The sequence below is a fragment of the Peromyscus leucopus genome, chromosome 3 (genome assembly GCF_004664715.2).
Source record: "Peromyscus leucopus breed LL Stock chromosome 3, UCI_PerLeu_2.1, whole genome shotgun sequence".
Lineage (NCBI taxonomy): Eukaryota > Metazoa > Chordata > Mammalia > Rodentia > Cricetidae > Peromyscus > Peromyscus leucopus.
In genome coordinates this window covers 150,181,485-150,195,837 of record NC_051065.1, presented here as the reverse complement: position 1 = coordinate 150,195,837, position 14,353 = coordinate 150,181,485, and the positions used below count along the sequence as shown (strand labels likewise).

General features: G+C 41.6%; 1 protein-coding gene across 1 annotated transcript in view; it reads left to right on the top strand.

Annotated features, from left to right (window-relative positions):
* Kdm5a (lysine demethylase 5A) overlaps window positions 1–14,353 on the top strand; it is an 86,288-nt gene that overhangs the window by 13,092 nt on the left and 58,843 nt on the right. The window contains exons 5-8 of the mRNA XM_028880450.2: window positions 704–838; window positions 9,154–9,259; window positions 11,565–11,656; window positions 13,498–13,656. Coding sequence (XP_028736283.1) covers window positions 704–838; window positions 9,154–9,259; window positions 11,565–11,656; window positions 13,498–13,656 — 492 coding nt within the window. The remainder of the gene's footprint in view (window positions 1–703; window positions 839–9,153; window positions 9,260–11,564; window positions 11,657–13,497; window positions 13,657–14,353) is intronic.

Here is a 14,353-nt window from a genome sequence, read left to right as displayed (position 1 = left end):
GGTAATGGTTGTGAACCTAGCCTTTAATGGCTGAGCCATCTCTCCAGTCCTGTTTGTGTATGTCTGTATGTGGGTATATGCAAATGAGTGAAAGTGCCCACAGAGGTCAGAAAAGTTGGATCCTTCAGGAGCTGGAGTCATAGGCAGTTGAGAGCTGTGGTTGTTTGCAAGAGCAGTGCATGGTCTTAACTGCAGAGCCATCTCTAGCCCCCAGTGCCCTCTCTTTAGTATTGTTGTTTTATAGTAAATTTTCATACCTAGTAGTGTAAGTTCTCTAATTCTGTTCCTTTTCATTATTTTCAAACAGTTTGCATTTTTACATAATTTTAGTGTTTGCTTTCAATTTCCATAAAAAGAAGTCCTGCTGGGCATGTTGAAAAATACAAACAAAGCCCATTGGTAGCTTGGTGTATTGGTGCATGCCTGTAATCCTAGAAGATCAGAACTTCAGAATCATTCTCTGCTACGTAGAGAGTTCCAGGCCAGTTCCAGTGCCTTATGGAATGCATAAGACACTCTGAAAAGCAAAATAGAAGTTGGCTTTGTCAGGAATTGCTTTGAGCCTATAGTTGAATTTGAGGTCAGGATTGCCATCTAATTTCATGTAGTGTTAGGGACTTACTGGAAATTTGCTAATTTTCCACTCATTCTCAAACTTGTTTTATTAGTAAATTTTCTCTCTTTTTGTGTCTTTCTCTTTAAGGGTGTACAAATGCCAGATTTAGATATTAAAGAAAAAGTTGAGGCTGAGGTTCTCAGTACTGATATCCAGCCTTCCCCAGAGCGGGGAACAAGAATGAATATTCCACCAAAGAGAACAAGACGTGTCAAGTCTCAGGTACTTTTCAGTGTCCATGGGCTGTTTACAAGTTTTGTGTGTTGCATGTGTGTGTGCATGTGTGCGTGCGTGTATGTACATACCATAGTATGTAATGTGCAGGTCAGAGGACAATTTTTGAAAGTCAATTCTCTCCTATCATGTGTGTCCCAAGACACAACTCAGGTTGTCATGCTTGCCTGATGAGAAGTGCCTTTACTTGGTGAGCCATCTTCGGAGCCCCCATGGCCCTTCGTTGTTGTTGGGATGTTTTGGGTTGTTGTTGTTTTTTTTTTTAACTTTTTTTTTTTTTTTTTTTTTTTTTTTTTTTGGTTTTTCGAGACAGGGTTTCTCTGTGTAGCTTTGCACCTTTGCTGGACTAGCTCTGTAGACCAGGCTGGCCTCGAACTCACAAAGATCCACCTGCCTCTCCCTCCCGAGTGCTGGGATTAAAGGTGTGCGCCACCACCACCCCCCGTAAACTTTTTTTTAAAATTTATTTATTTATTATGTATACAGTGTTCTGCCTGCATGTATGCATACATGCCAGGAGAGGGTACTAGATGTCATTACAGATGGTTGTAAGCCACCATGTTAACTGAGAATTGAAATCAAGACCTCTGGAAGGAGAAGCCAGTGCTCTTAACCTTTGAGCCATCTCTCCAGCCCTGCTGTTGGTTCTCTGTGTAGCCTTGGCTATTGTCCTAGAATTCACTCTGTAGACCTGGCTGGCCTCGAACTCAGAGATTCCTCTGCCTCTGCCTCTCAAGTGCTGGGGTTAAAGTCATTCGCCACCACTGCCTGACTTCCGTGGACCATTTTTTTCTGTTTGGATTTTTGTCACCGGGCTTCGCTGTGTAAGAGCCCTGGCTGTCTTGGAACTTACTTTGTAAATCAGGCTGTCCTCGAACTCACAGAGATCTACCTGTCTTTACCTCACGAGTGCTAGGATTAATGATATGTCCCACTGTTCCTGGCCTAAAGTTAAGTTTTGTTTTTTTGTTTTGTTTTTGAGACAGAATTTCTGTGTAGTTTTGGTGCCTGTCCTGGATCTCGCTCTGTAGACCAGGCTGACCTCAAACTCACAGAGATCCACCTGGCTCTGCCTCCCGAGTGCTGGGATTAAAGGCACACACCACTTCCGCCTGGCTAAAGTTAAGTTTTAAGGGCATTTTGACCATGTAGTAATTTTCTGGTTATAGAAGGTCATTATTCATAAACAGTTGTTTAATACTTGAAAAGGCATATTTTCCCCCTTTTCAAGTGAATGGAGAAGTTGTGAAATTCAGTGTGATTTGACTTAGAAAACTTAATTTTAGAAAACTAAAAATTTAGTTTTTGACAGGGATGACAAAGGGTCACTCTACTGCCAATTTCATAGGCATGTTGATGAATTTTTTTTTAAAGATTTTATTTATTATGTATATGTAGCTAGAGTTTTTCCTGCCTTGCCCACAGTCAGGACAAATCTGTCACCGGCCAGTTCCACAGCCGCTCAGATCCAACCAAGTAAACACAGAGACTTATATTGTTTACAAACTGTATGGCCATGGCAGGCTTCTTGCTAACTGTTCTTATAGCTTAAATTAATCCATTTCCATAAATTTATACCTTGCCACTTGGCTGGTGGCTTACTGGCATCTTCACATACTGCTGGTCATGGCAGTGGCTGGCAGTGTCTCCTTCCGCCTTCCTGTTCTCTTCATTCTCCTCTTTGTTAGTCCCGCCTATACTTCCTGCCTGGCCACTGGCCAATCAGTGTTTTATTTATTGACCAATCAGAGCAATTTGACATACAGACCATCCCACAGCATGTATACAGTGTTCTGTGTGTATGCCTGCACACCAGAAGAGGGCACCAGGTCTCATTATAGATGGTTGTGAGCCACCATGTGGGTGCTAGGAATTGAACTCAGGACCTCTGGAAGAGCAGCCAGTGTTCTTAACCTCTGAGCCATCTCTCCAGCCCCCCATGTTGATGAATTTTCACACATCTTAATTTTCATAGTTAGCAATAGAAAAGAACATTTTACTTATTTATTTATTTTTATTTGTTTAGTTAGGTTTTGTTTGTTTGTTTGTTTCTCAAGACAGAATTTCTCTGTGTAACAGCCTTAGCTACCCTGGAACTCTGCCTCAAACTCACAGAGATCCACCTGCCTCTGCCTCCCGAGTGCCAGAATTAAAGGCATGCACTAGTTCTATTTTTTGAGATAGGGTCTCACTGCGTAGCTCTGGCTGGCCTGAAACTCACTATGTAGATCAGGCTGACCTCCCAAACTGATAGAGATCCACCTGCCTCTGTCTCCCTAGTGCTGGGACTAAAGGAGTGTGCCACCATACACAGCCCTATTTTTTTTTTTTTAATATATATTTTATTTTACAATACCATAAAGTTCTACATATCAGCCATGAGTTCCCCTGTTCTCCCCCCTCCCCCCCTCTCCCCTTACCCCCAGCCTACCACCCATTCCCACCTCCTCCAGGACAAGTCCTCCCCCGAGGACTGCGATCAACCTGGTAGACTCAGTCCAGGCAGGTCCAGTCCCTTCCTCCCAGACTAAGCCAAGTGTCCCTGCATAAGCTCCAGGTTTCAAACAGCCAACTCATGCAATGAGCACAGGACTTGGTCCCACTGCCTAGTTGCCTCCCAAACTGATCAAGCCAATCAACTGTCTCACCTATTCAGAGAGCCTGATCCAGCTGGGGGCCCCTCAGCCTTTGGTTCATAGTTCATGTGTTTCCATTCGTTTGGCTATTTTTTTTCAATAATTGAGTAAAACTGAAATTTATTATAAGCCACAGTCATCCTAGGGACCTCCATGCTATATATATAGCCTCTATGGTTCTATGGGTTATGGTCTGATTGTCCTATTTTTTTTTTAACCCATTATTCTTTTAAAAGCAGTATATTTCTCTGTGTTCATGTATATGTGTGAATGTGCTCATGTATATCCGTGGATATGCAAGTATGTGGAGGCCAGAGATCAGTGTTGGATCTTCTGTAGTCACTCTAACTTAATCATCAATCTCTCTCTCTCTCTTTCTCTTTCTCTCTTTCTTTCGAGACAGGGTCTCTTTATGTAGCCTTGACTTTCCTAGAACTTTCTAACTTATAACCTGCCTCTGCCTCTGTGTGCTGGGATTAAAGATGTATGTCAGTACCTTTAAATGCTACTTTATCTTTTGAAACAGGGTCTCTCACTGAAACTGCAGCCCTCAAATTGACTAGACTAGCTAGTCAGCAGGCCCTGGTATCCTCATTTCTTTGCCTTCCAGCCTTGGAATTACAGGAATATGCCACACCTAGTTTTTTACATGGGTGCTAAGGATCCAAACTCAGATCCTCGTTCTTGTACAGAAATCTCTTTACACACTGAAACAGCCTCCCTAGGTCTCAGAACCTATTTTCTTTTCTTTTTAATTTTATTATGAGGTGTTTTTGCCTACGTGTATATCTATGCATCACATGCTTGCCTGGTTCCCTTGGAGGTGGGGTGTGAGGGTGTTGGATCCCATGGAACTGGAGTTACAGATGTTTGTGAGCTGCCATGAAGATATTGGGAATCTAACCTAAGTGCTCTGGAAGAGCAGTCCGTGTTCTTAACTTTTGAACCTTCTCTGTAGCCTCTATCTCTCCCCCAGATTCTCTTTCACTATTTTGAAACTAGGTCTTTTTGCATTGCTTATCCTGGCATTGAAAATGTCTAAAGCACAAGTAGGCCTTGAACTTGAAATTCTTCTGCCTCAGCCTTCTGAGTAGCTTCTGCCAGGTGAGGTGGGATGTTGTTGAAGTCAGAGTCTTGTTTTACCTACTGCTTGAGCTTGATGTGAACCTAGGGATGGTGAAGAGTCAGTTGTCCCTTAGGGCTGCATCCTTCTCAGAGCTGGGAATTTAGTTCAGTAGCAGAGTGCTTTCTTAGCATGCTGCAGGAGGTCCTTTTATTGACAAACCCAGTATTGACAAACATGGTGGCTATACCACTTGGGAGACTAAGACAGGAAGTTTGTCATGATTTATAAGCCAGTTTAGTGAGATGCTTTCCAAAAACCAAGGGGGTGGAGCGAGGGGCAACATCTCTCCTTTGTGAACCTTTCTCATTCTCTCCAGAGACTCAAGGTTGACTGTGAATATCCATATCACAAGCTAGGGGTGCTGTTAATTCATTGGGAAAAGGGAGAAGCGAGTAGCACAGAGATCTTCATTGGCCTGAGAAGGCTGAAGAACCCTTCTTTTTTTTTTTATTAAAGATTTATTTATTTATTATGTATACACAGGAGGGTGCCAGATCTCATTACAGATGGTAGTGAGCCACCATGTGGGTGCTGGGAATTGAACTCAGGACCTCTGGAAGAACAGTCAGTGCTCTTAACCTCTGAGCCATCTCTCCAGCCATGAAGAACCCTTCTTGTGTTTGCTAATGTCAGTGCTCTCCAGCCTGGCCTGCAGTGAGCCACTGGAGGAAAGCAGATACTGCTGCAGTCTAGTGATCAGCTGGTGCTAGGTCAGTGTTTTCAGTCCTGCTGATAGCCAACTCTGGGTGCTAAGCAGTTCACTAGCTATAGGTTCCTGATTTCAGATTTTATCTCCCAGAGATGGGGTTTGCTTCTGTTCTGTATGGTCCTGAGAATGATCTACAGTGTCCATGCTTCGGGTTTTGAGTGAGTTCAGTTTACTAAGTATATAGCAAACAAAAATAAAAGAATAAATAGCAAGTGTTTTGATAGCAAAACATCATGAATTTGGATGTTCAAAACATCCAGCAGTTAAGAGTGGTTGCTGCTCAGTCATGAGGACTGGAGTTTGAATCCCAGCTTCCATAAATGAGTGTAACTAAAAAAAAAAAAATCCATCAGGAACTGACTAGGGAAGCCCCATTGAGGCCGCCATCTGGAGTTCCCAATAGAATCCCAGGGAGAGCAGAGTGGGTGCTCAGGTGAGGCTTCTGAGTAAAAGTACAAATAACAGTAGAAAATAGACTTAAATTGGGGACTTACTAACGTGTTGAAAAAGCTGACTGAGCAAGCCCCATTAAGGCAGTCAGCTGCTTTTACCCATCTAGGATCTCAAAGCACAGTATCCCCTCAGGTCAGGCTTCCAAGGAAAAGAACAAATAGTAACTAGAGATGGCATCCTCAAATTGGGTGCTCAGAACATCCAGGAGAACCTTACTGCTGGGGAAGTTGAAGCAAGTCAGGTGGAGTTCCTGATTGAGCTTTCTCCTTCTCCGTGGATGAGCTGCTTATGTTGAAATTCTGGTTACTTTCTCCTACTGCAGGTACTTTTATGTCATGAGATAAATATATCTCTTATAAGATTTCTTCTGGCAGTTTTCAAGGACATGATTTACTCTTGGGGTGTTTGCTTTTCTCTTCAGTCACTGTCACAGAGTTAGGATGATAGCCCATCCCAGACAGAACATTAGAGAACACTGAGACAAATGTGATTGGATTTGGATTTGCAATGGATGCCTTAATCCTGTTTGCAGAGCTAGTGTCTAAGAAGTAAGCTCAAACAATACATGACAGTTTGCTGACATGTATGTACAGCTTCCCATCAGAGAAATACAGCCAGCAGCCATTCCATACACTCAGCCTGAGTCTGCTGTTCTAGTGTGATCCCTTTCCCTCTCCCTCTCCACAACTGCCATCTTTTACCTAGATATTGTGGAAGATTGCTGCCGGTCTCCCTGACTTGGAATCGTTCCTTATTTTCAGGTCCCAGTGCTAACTAGCTCCATGGGATCTAGTGCCCTCTGCACTGATGGTGCCTGGTTAGGACTGGAGAGATGGTTCAGGTTAAGAGTACCTGATACTCTTGCAGAGGACCAGGGTTCATCTCCCAGCACCCATGGGTAACTCTAGTTCCAGGGACTCCAACACCCTTTCTTGACTTCCTTGGTTATGTACAGTGTGCACATACATACATGCTCATGCATACATTTAAAATAAAAGTAAGTAAATCTTGAAATAGTGGTGTAGCTATATAGCATTCAAAAATAGTGAGAAATAATAAACTGGATTTTTTTTCTCCCAGTACTTGCCTGCAATGCAGGCAGAGTCACTGGGATACCACATGGTCACACTGGAGTTAGGGCTTGGGAGAGCAGTGGCTTATCTTGTGGCTTAGACTGCCAGGGTCTGTTTTTACCAGAGCTGTTTGTGTTACTTTATAGATGTAGATTCAGCTTCCCCTATGCAACGTACAACTACGTATTTAAAGAAAAAACATTTAAATTTTTTCTCTGCATAGCTTTTCTGTTTCTCCATGCTTTTGTATGTTTGTGTATATGTATGTAGATGTGTTTGTGTGTAGGCTTGAGTACAGGCAATAGGTTGTATTGTCTTGGGAGCCTTGGGGGCCTCTCTGACCAGCATGTTACTCAGGTCAGTATCCTTCATCCAGCACTAAGATTTTTGTTTAATAACTTACGGCTTCTGGGAGCTGTGGGTGTTGGTCTGCTTCTTCCACCATGGGGTTTTGGAGATTAAACTCAGGTTGTCAGGCTCAGTGACAAGTTCTTTAATCTAATGAGCCAGAATTTGCTTGGAATTCAACTTAGATCCATCCTCTAGAAGTGCAGCCAGTACCCTCCCTTAACTGCTGAACCATCTCTCCAGTCCTTCTTTCCTTCCTTCCTTCCTTCCATCTTTCCTTCCTTCCTTCCTTCCTTCCTTCCTTCCTTCCTTCCTTCCTCCCTCCCTCCCTCCCTCCTCCCTCCCTCCCTCCCTCCCTCCCTCCTCCCTCCCTCCTTTTGTGGTGTGTGTGTGTGTGTGTGTGTCTGTCTGTCTGTCTGTCTGTCTGTCTTTCTTCTGTCTGTCTGTCTCCTGTTGGCCTTGAACTTGCTGTGTAGCCCAGGCTACCTTAAACTTAAGATTGCTTTGCCTTAGCCTCCCAAGTTCTAGAATTACTGTGTTACACCATGTCTGGTAGGAATGTTCTTTTTTTTGGAAAAAAAAAATGTTTTTAAACATTTATTTATATGTATGTGGATTCTCTCCTTCCACTTTGTGGATCCAGGAAACTGAGATCAGGTTGTGAGTCTTGGCAGGCAGCAGGTAACCCTTATCCACTGAAGCATCTCAATAACCCAGAAGTTTTATTAGAAATGGGGCGGGGGGGGGATCTTTCCCAGAGGCTTCCTGGAAACTTAATATGTCATCGATTAAAACTTGTTCCACATTTTCACCTCTAGTTACATCATCACCAGCCAAGAGGTATTAACATGACTGTTCTAGGGGGCCATGATTTTCCCTGTGATGGGCATAGTCACCTGCTAATCAAAGATGTCAGCTAGCAAATTAGAAGTGGGACTTTCTGTTGCATAATAATCAGTAGTGTTGGATTAAAGAAAAGACCCAGTGGGTAAAGATGCCACCAGGGCTGATGACCTGAGTTTGGTTCCTTGGACCCTACCTGTACCCATATGGTGAATGGAGAAAAAAGTCCTGCAAATTGTCTTCTGACCTCTGTATGTTCACCCTAACAAAATTAATAACAGTTTTTAAAAACCAGTACAGTACTGTCTACCAGGACTGATTGGGCATACATCTTTTATGAGACGTAGATGAATTTTAATGGAAAGAAATCTGGGTGTTGCATTGTGCTTTGGAGACTTTTAAACTGTTGTAACAGAGGCAGTGAGTAGATTTAGAAAGAAATCAGAAGCTGAACATCTTGGCTCATGTATGTATTCCTAGCATTTGAAAGAGTATAGCTGTGAGTTTGAGACCAGCTTAGAGTACAGAATGAGACACTCTCTCAGAAGAAACTCCAAATCAACCAGTTTGTCCCGCTTCATTTTGGAGGATCACTGTATTAGATTAAAAAAAATTTTTTTAAATGCATAGTCATAGATCCTTGAAGGCAGATTAAGAAGATTGTTGAAGTCTGGGGGTTTGTAACCAGGCCGGGCAAAATTGAAAGTCAGTCTCAGCCTCTCTGTCTCTCTCTCTTTCTCTCTTCTCTGAGACAGGGTTTCTCTGTGTAGCCCTAGCTGTCCTGGAACTAGCTCTGTATCAGCCTGCCTCTGCCTCTCAAGTGCTGGGATTAAAGGCATGCACCATTGCTGAGCAGTGGAGACGTACACCTTTAATCCCAGCACTCGGAAAGCAGAGCCAGGCAGATCTCTGTGAGTTCGAGGCCAGCCTGGGCTATAGAGTGAGTTCCAGGAAAGACGCAGAGAAACCCTGTCTCGGAACAAAAAAAGAAAGAAAAAGAAAAAAAAAAAAAGACGTGCACCATCACCACCTGGCTGATACCCTATCTCTTAAAGAAAACTAATTGTGTGATTCAGAGTAATTATGCTAATATTCACCCCCCTTCCTTTTTTTAGTCAGACTCTGGAGAAGTAAATAGGAACACAGAACTGAAGAAGCTTCAGATTTTTGGGGCTGGACCCAAAGTTGTCGGCCTGGCAGTAGGAGCAAAAGATAAAGAAGGTAAAATCTATTACTTGTATAAAACTAAGTGCCGTGACATTGTTGCTTGAATTTCACTCTGTGCTGGGAATTCTTTTTTTTTTTTTTTTTTTTTTTAAAGATTTATTTATTATGTATACAGTGTTCTGCCTGCAGGCCAGAAGAGGGCGCCAGATCTCATTACAGATGGTTGTGAGCCACCATGTGGTTGCTGGGAATTGAACTCAGGACCTCTGGAAGAACAGCCAGTGCTCTTAACCACTGAGCCATCTCTCCAGCCCCCGGGAATTCTTAACATTTGTGAATTTGCTACATAGTTTGTAGGCAGACTGGATTTTTTTAATGGTACAAATAAGTAAATTTAATGTGTAAGAAACAAACATTACATTGCATTTTTTGACTTTTAGAAGAATTGTCCTCCATGTTTAACACACAACATGGAAATTTCATTTAGTGTCTAAAGACTAGTTAAGTTTCAGTAATGATTACTGGTTGTCACATAGTGTTCTAAAAGTTGTTACTTTTAAATTAAAGGGATTCTCAGACTTTTAGTTTGAAAACATACTGAGAGGAGGTTAGAATTTTAAACTCTGACCATCATTTAAAATTTTTAAATAATTTTTCTCTATATGGTATGATACCATTGAAATAAATTTTCTTTAAAGCCTAATTTAACACCATATTCAAAACTTTTGTGAGTAGAATTTTTTTTTTTGGTTTTTCGAGACAGGGTTTCTCTGTGTAGCTTTGCACCTTTCCTGGAACTCACTTGGTAGCCCAGGCTGGCCTCGAACTCACAGAGATCCGTCTGCCTCTGCCTCCCGAGTGCTGGGATTGAAGGTGTGCGCCACCACCGCCCGGCATGAGTGAGTAGAGTTCTTGATGCAAAAAATCAAGTTGTACTATTCTTATATAACATGTTAATTTAAAAACTTGTATTAATGAACAATATACTGGGCATATTTGACTATAAGAATTTAGTGAGGCCGGGCAGCAGTGGCATTCAGGAGGCAGAGCCAGGCGGATCTCTCAGTTCAACAGGTAGATCAGTGAGTTTTCAGCCAATCTGGGCAATTTGGAGATACAAAGTAACATTAAAAAAAGGCTAGAGATGTAGCTCAGTGGAAGAATATGTGCCTACCATATACAAAATCAATTCTAGTACTACAGAAAATGAAAAACAACAACATGCAGTCAGTATAATAATAACAGACATGCTTTTTGAAATTACTTTTTTGTTGTTGTTGTTGTTGTTTTTGGTTTTTTGGAGACAGGGTTTCTCTGTGTAGTTTTGGTGCCTGTCCTGGATCTTGCTCTGTAGACCAGGCTGGCCTCAAACTCACAGATATTCTCCTGGTTCTGCCTCCCAAGTGCTGGGATTAGAGTCGTGCGCCACCACTGCCCGGAAATTACTCTTTTTAAGAATTTAGTATTTCAGGCTGGAGTCAGTAGTGCAAGCCCTTAATCCCCACACTCAGCAGGCAGAGATCCAGGACAGGCATTAAAACTACACAGAGAAACCCTGTCTTGATAAACCAAAAAAAAAATAAAAAAATAAAAAAAAAAGGAATTTAGGAATTTCAGACATTATAAGACCCTGTTTGTTTTGTTTTGTTTTCTGAGACAAGGTTTCTCTGTGTAGCCTTGGCTATTCTGGGACTCCCTCTGTAGACCAGGCTGACTAGCTTTGTGAGACCCTGTTTTTAAAAAAAAACAAAACAAAACCCTTTGTTTTGTTTGGTGGGTTTCTTTTCTTTATCCTTCCTGGCAATCCTCCTCACAAGCCTGAGATTACAAATATGAGCCTCTGTTCCCTAGCTCTACTCTTTTGTATTTTGTGTCAGGGTTTTACTGGGTAGCTGTGACTGTCCTGGAACTTGCTCTATAGACCAGTCTGGCCTCAAACTCATACAAATCTGCCTGTTCTACCTCCTGAGTGCTGGAATTAAAGGTGTGCACACCATTGCTGACCTGTGCCATTCTTAAAATTATTGTTTTGTCTGTGGTGTTGTTAAAGAAAAAGCTAGGACTAACTTGGGAGCTCCTCTAAAGCGTACATACAGACAGTATGTAGTAAGTACTGCATGTCATTCAAGAGTTAACTCCCTGGATTTGGGTAGATTGGAATTCCAAATCCTCTGAATATTGGCTATATGATCTTGAATAAGTTATCTGATGTGTTTTTTATCTTCAGCTGCAGACAATAACAGTCGACCTCATAATGTTGTGAGACTTTATCTAATTTAAATAATTTTAAATAATGTGTGGTCCACAGTAAGTAATCAGCTTTACTTTTTACTTTTATTATATAACTTTTTATTTCAAGATGAGGTCACCCGAAGACGAAAAGTTACCAACAGGTCAGATGCCTTTACCATGCAGATGCGACAACGTAAAGGAGCTCTCTCTGTTAACTTTGTAAGTCTTTGGGGTTTGTCAGGAGGGAGAGGGTCTCTTTTTATCTTAAGTGTCTGGATAGATAGATGGTGTTCAGTTAGATCATTTGATTAGAAGACACGGTGGAAAATCTCAGGTTAGCATTTAACTTTGCTTTGTCTACACTCCGCGAAATCATATGCCTGTGGGTAACTGAGTTAAAGAAGTGAATGTGAATCTGTATATAGTTAGTTTAGCCCTTTGTATCTTCAGGTTCTGTCTTCATGGGTTCAACCAAATATAGATTGAGAACTTTTTAAAAATTGTTTCTGGAGCTGGAGAGATGCTCAGGGTTAAGCACACTGGGTTCTCTTCCAGAAGACCTGAGTTCGACTGCCAGCACCCACCCGGCAGCTCACAGCTGTTTGTAATTCTACTTGCTGGGGATCTGATGCCTTTGGCCTTTGAGAGCACTAGACATGCAGGTGGTTCATAGCAAAAAAACCCATACACATTAAAAAATTATAGTAATAAATTGTTTCTATGCTGAGTGATACAGAGCTTTTTTTCTTTGCTTTCTTTCCTTTGACTTTTTTAAAAAATGAGTCAAGTTCTGGCAATGTAGCCCAGTCTGGCCTAGAACTCAATGTGACGCCTAAGTGGCCTTAAACATGAACTCATTCTGCCTTAACGTTTGGTTGCTGGGATCACAGGCATGCACAGCAAGCCCACCATAACTGATTTTTTTCCTTGGCATTATTTACTAAGCAACATAGTGTGGCAATTTCAAAAGCATTTATATAAAATTATATAAATAATCCAGAGATGACTTACTCTGAGGGAGGCTATGTACAGAAGATAGACAAATATTAAGCCATTTTATGAAAAGGATATAAGCACCCATGGGTTTTGATATCTACTAGGGTGGTTAATGGTGGTTGGATAACCCTGGGAGATTCCAAGGATGGATGGATGGGTGGATTGATTGATTTATGGATGGATGGATGGATTTTTATTTCATGTACATTGGTGTTTCGCCTGTCTGTATGTCTGTGTGAGGATGTCACATCCCCTGGAACTGGAGATACAGACAGTTGGGAGCTGCCATGTGGGTGTTGAGAATTGACCTGGGTCCTTTGAAAGAGCAGCCAGTGCTCTTAACCGCTGGGCCATCTCTCTAGCCCCCCTCCAAGGATTCTTAAAAATTATTAAGGTGGGGTATTTAATAGGCAGTTTTCAGTATTCATTCTGTATTATAGTATTTGTATGTAGAATGAATGATGTTTTTGAAGTATAAACTTATTTTCCATTCCCTAGATTGTAGTGTTTCTTGATTATGACACCTTTTTTTCTTGTTTGTTTGTTTTCTGTTTTTTGAGACAGAGTTTCTCTGTGTAGCTCTGGCTGTCCTGAAAGTCGCTTTGTAGACCAGGCTGGCCTCAAACTCACAGAGATCCATGCCTCTGCCTCCTGAGTGCTGGGATTAAAGGCATGTGCCACAACTGTGGAGCTTCTGACACCGTATTTTTACTAATTTACCTATAGAAGCTCTGGGGAGAATTGTTTGAAATAGATTTTTTTTTGTTTGTTTGTTTGTTTGTTTGTTTGTTTTTCGAGACAGGGTTTCTCTGTGTAGCTTTACGCCTTTCCGGGATCTTGCTCTGTAGACCAGGCTGGTCTCGAAATCACAAACATCCGCCTGCCTCTGCCTCCCGAGTGCTGGGATTAAAGGCGTACACCACCACCTGGCTGAAATAGATTTTTTAGGATTAAGCTTGTTTAATTTTTAGTGTACATTGTTTTATTTATTTACTTAAGGAGTAGCTCATGAGAAAAATGCAATATACTATAGAAAATATACTTATTTTTGTTTCTCTTTATAGGTTGATCTCTATGTTTGTATGTTTTGTGGTCGGGGAAACAATGAAGATAAATTGCTTTTGTGTGATGGATGTGATGACAGCTATCATACATTTTGTCTACTTCCACCACTACCTGATGTGCCCAAAGGAGACTGGAGGTGTCCTAAATGTGTTGCTGAGGTACAAACTTAATGTTATAGATCCAGTTAAAACTAAGGATCGTAAGCCATGCATGTAATGTAAACATGTTCCCAACAGCTTGTCCCAGTCTCTTGTTTGTTATTATTAAAAAATCTCCAGGCCCAGTGGCGATGGCACAAGATCTTGTAGGTAGCCCTGGCTGACCTGGAACTTATGACTCTCCTGCCTGAGTGCTGGAATTACAGACATGCACCATCATGTCTGGCCTTACTGGAAGATAATGATGTTAGGAAATGCCCTGTCTGTATTTATTTTAACAAAATGTCATATAGATCTCTGGAGAGTAGGAATGTTTGGGATATCTAGATGAGGTCAGAGGCTTTTATGGCCTTAAAATTACTAGTTATTTACTATCAGAAGATGTAGAGGCATTTGAATTTCTGGTGACTGGTAGTGTGAAGAAGCCATAGCCAACCAGTCCAGTGACTATCCTATTATACAAGCCTTTCTTTCCTCTGTGAGTATTTATTTACTTTATGAATGCTAAGAATGTCAGCATCCTTATGTTCGATTCCAAGTTAGTATTCCTCTTAGGAATTCCTTCTTGGAGGCAAAGCATAATACTAGCTCTAGTACCTAAAGCTGTCTGATTGTCTTGGAAGAGTAAACATGCAGTTGAGATTCTAGTTTCAAGTAACTAATGTGTTACAAATAACTGATAACTTGTTTTGCTGTG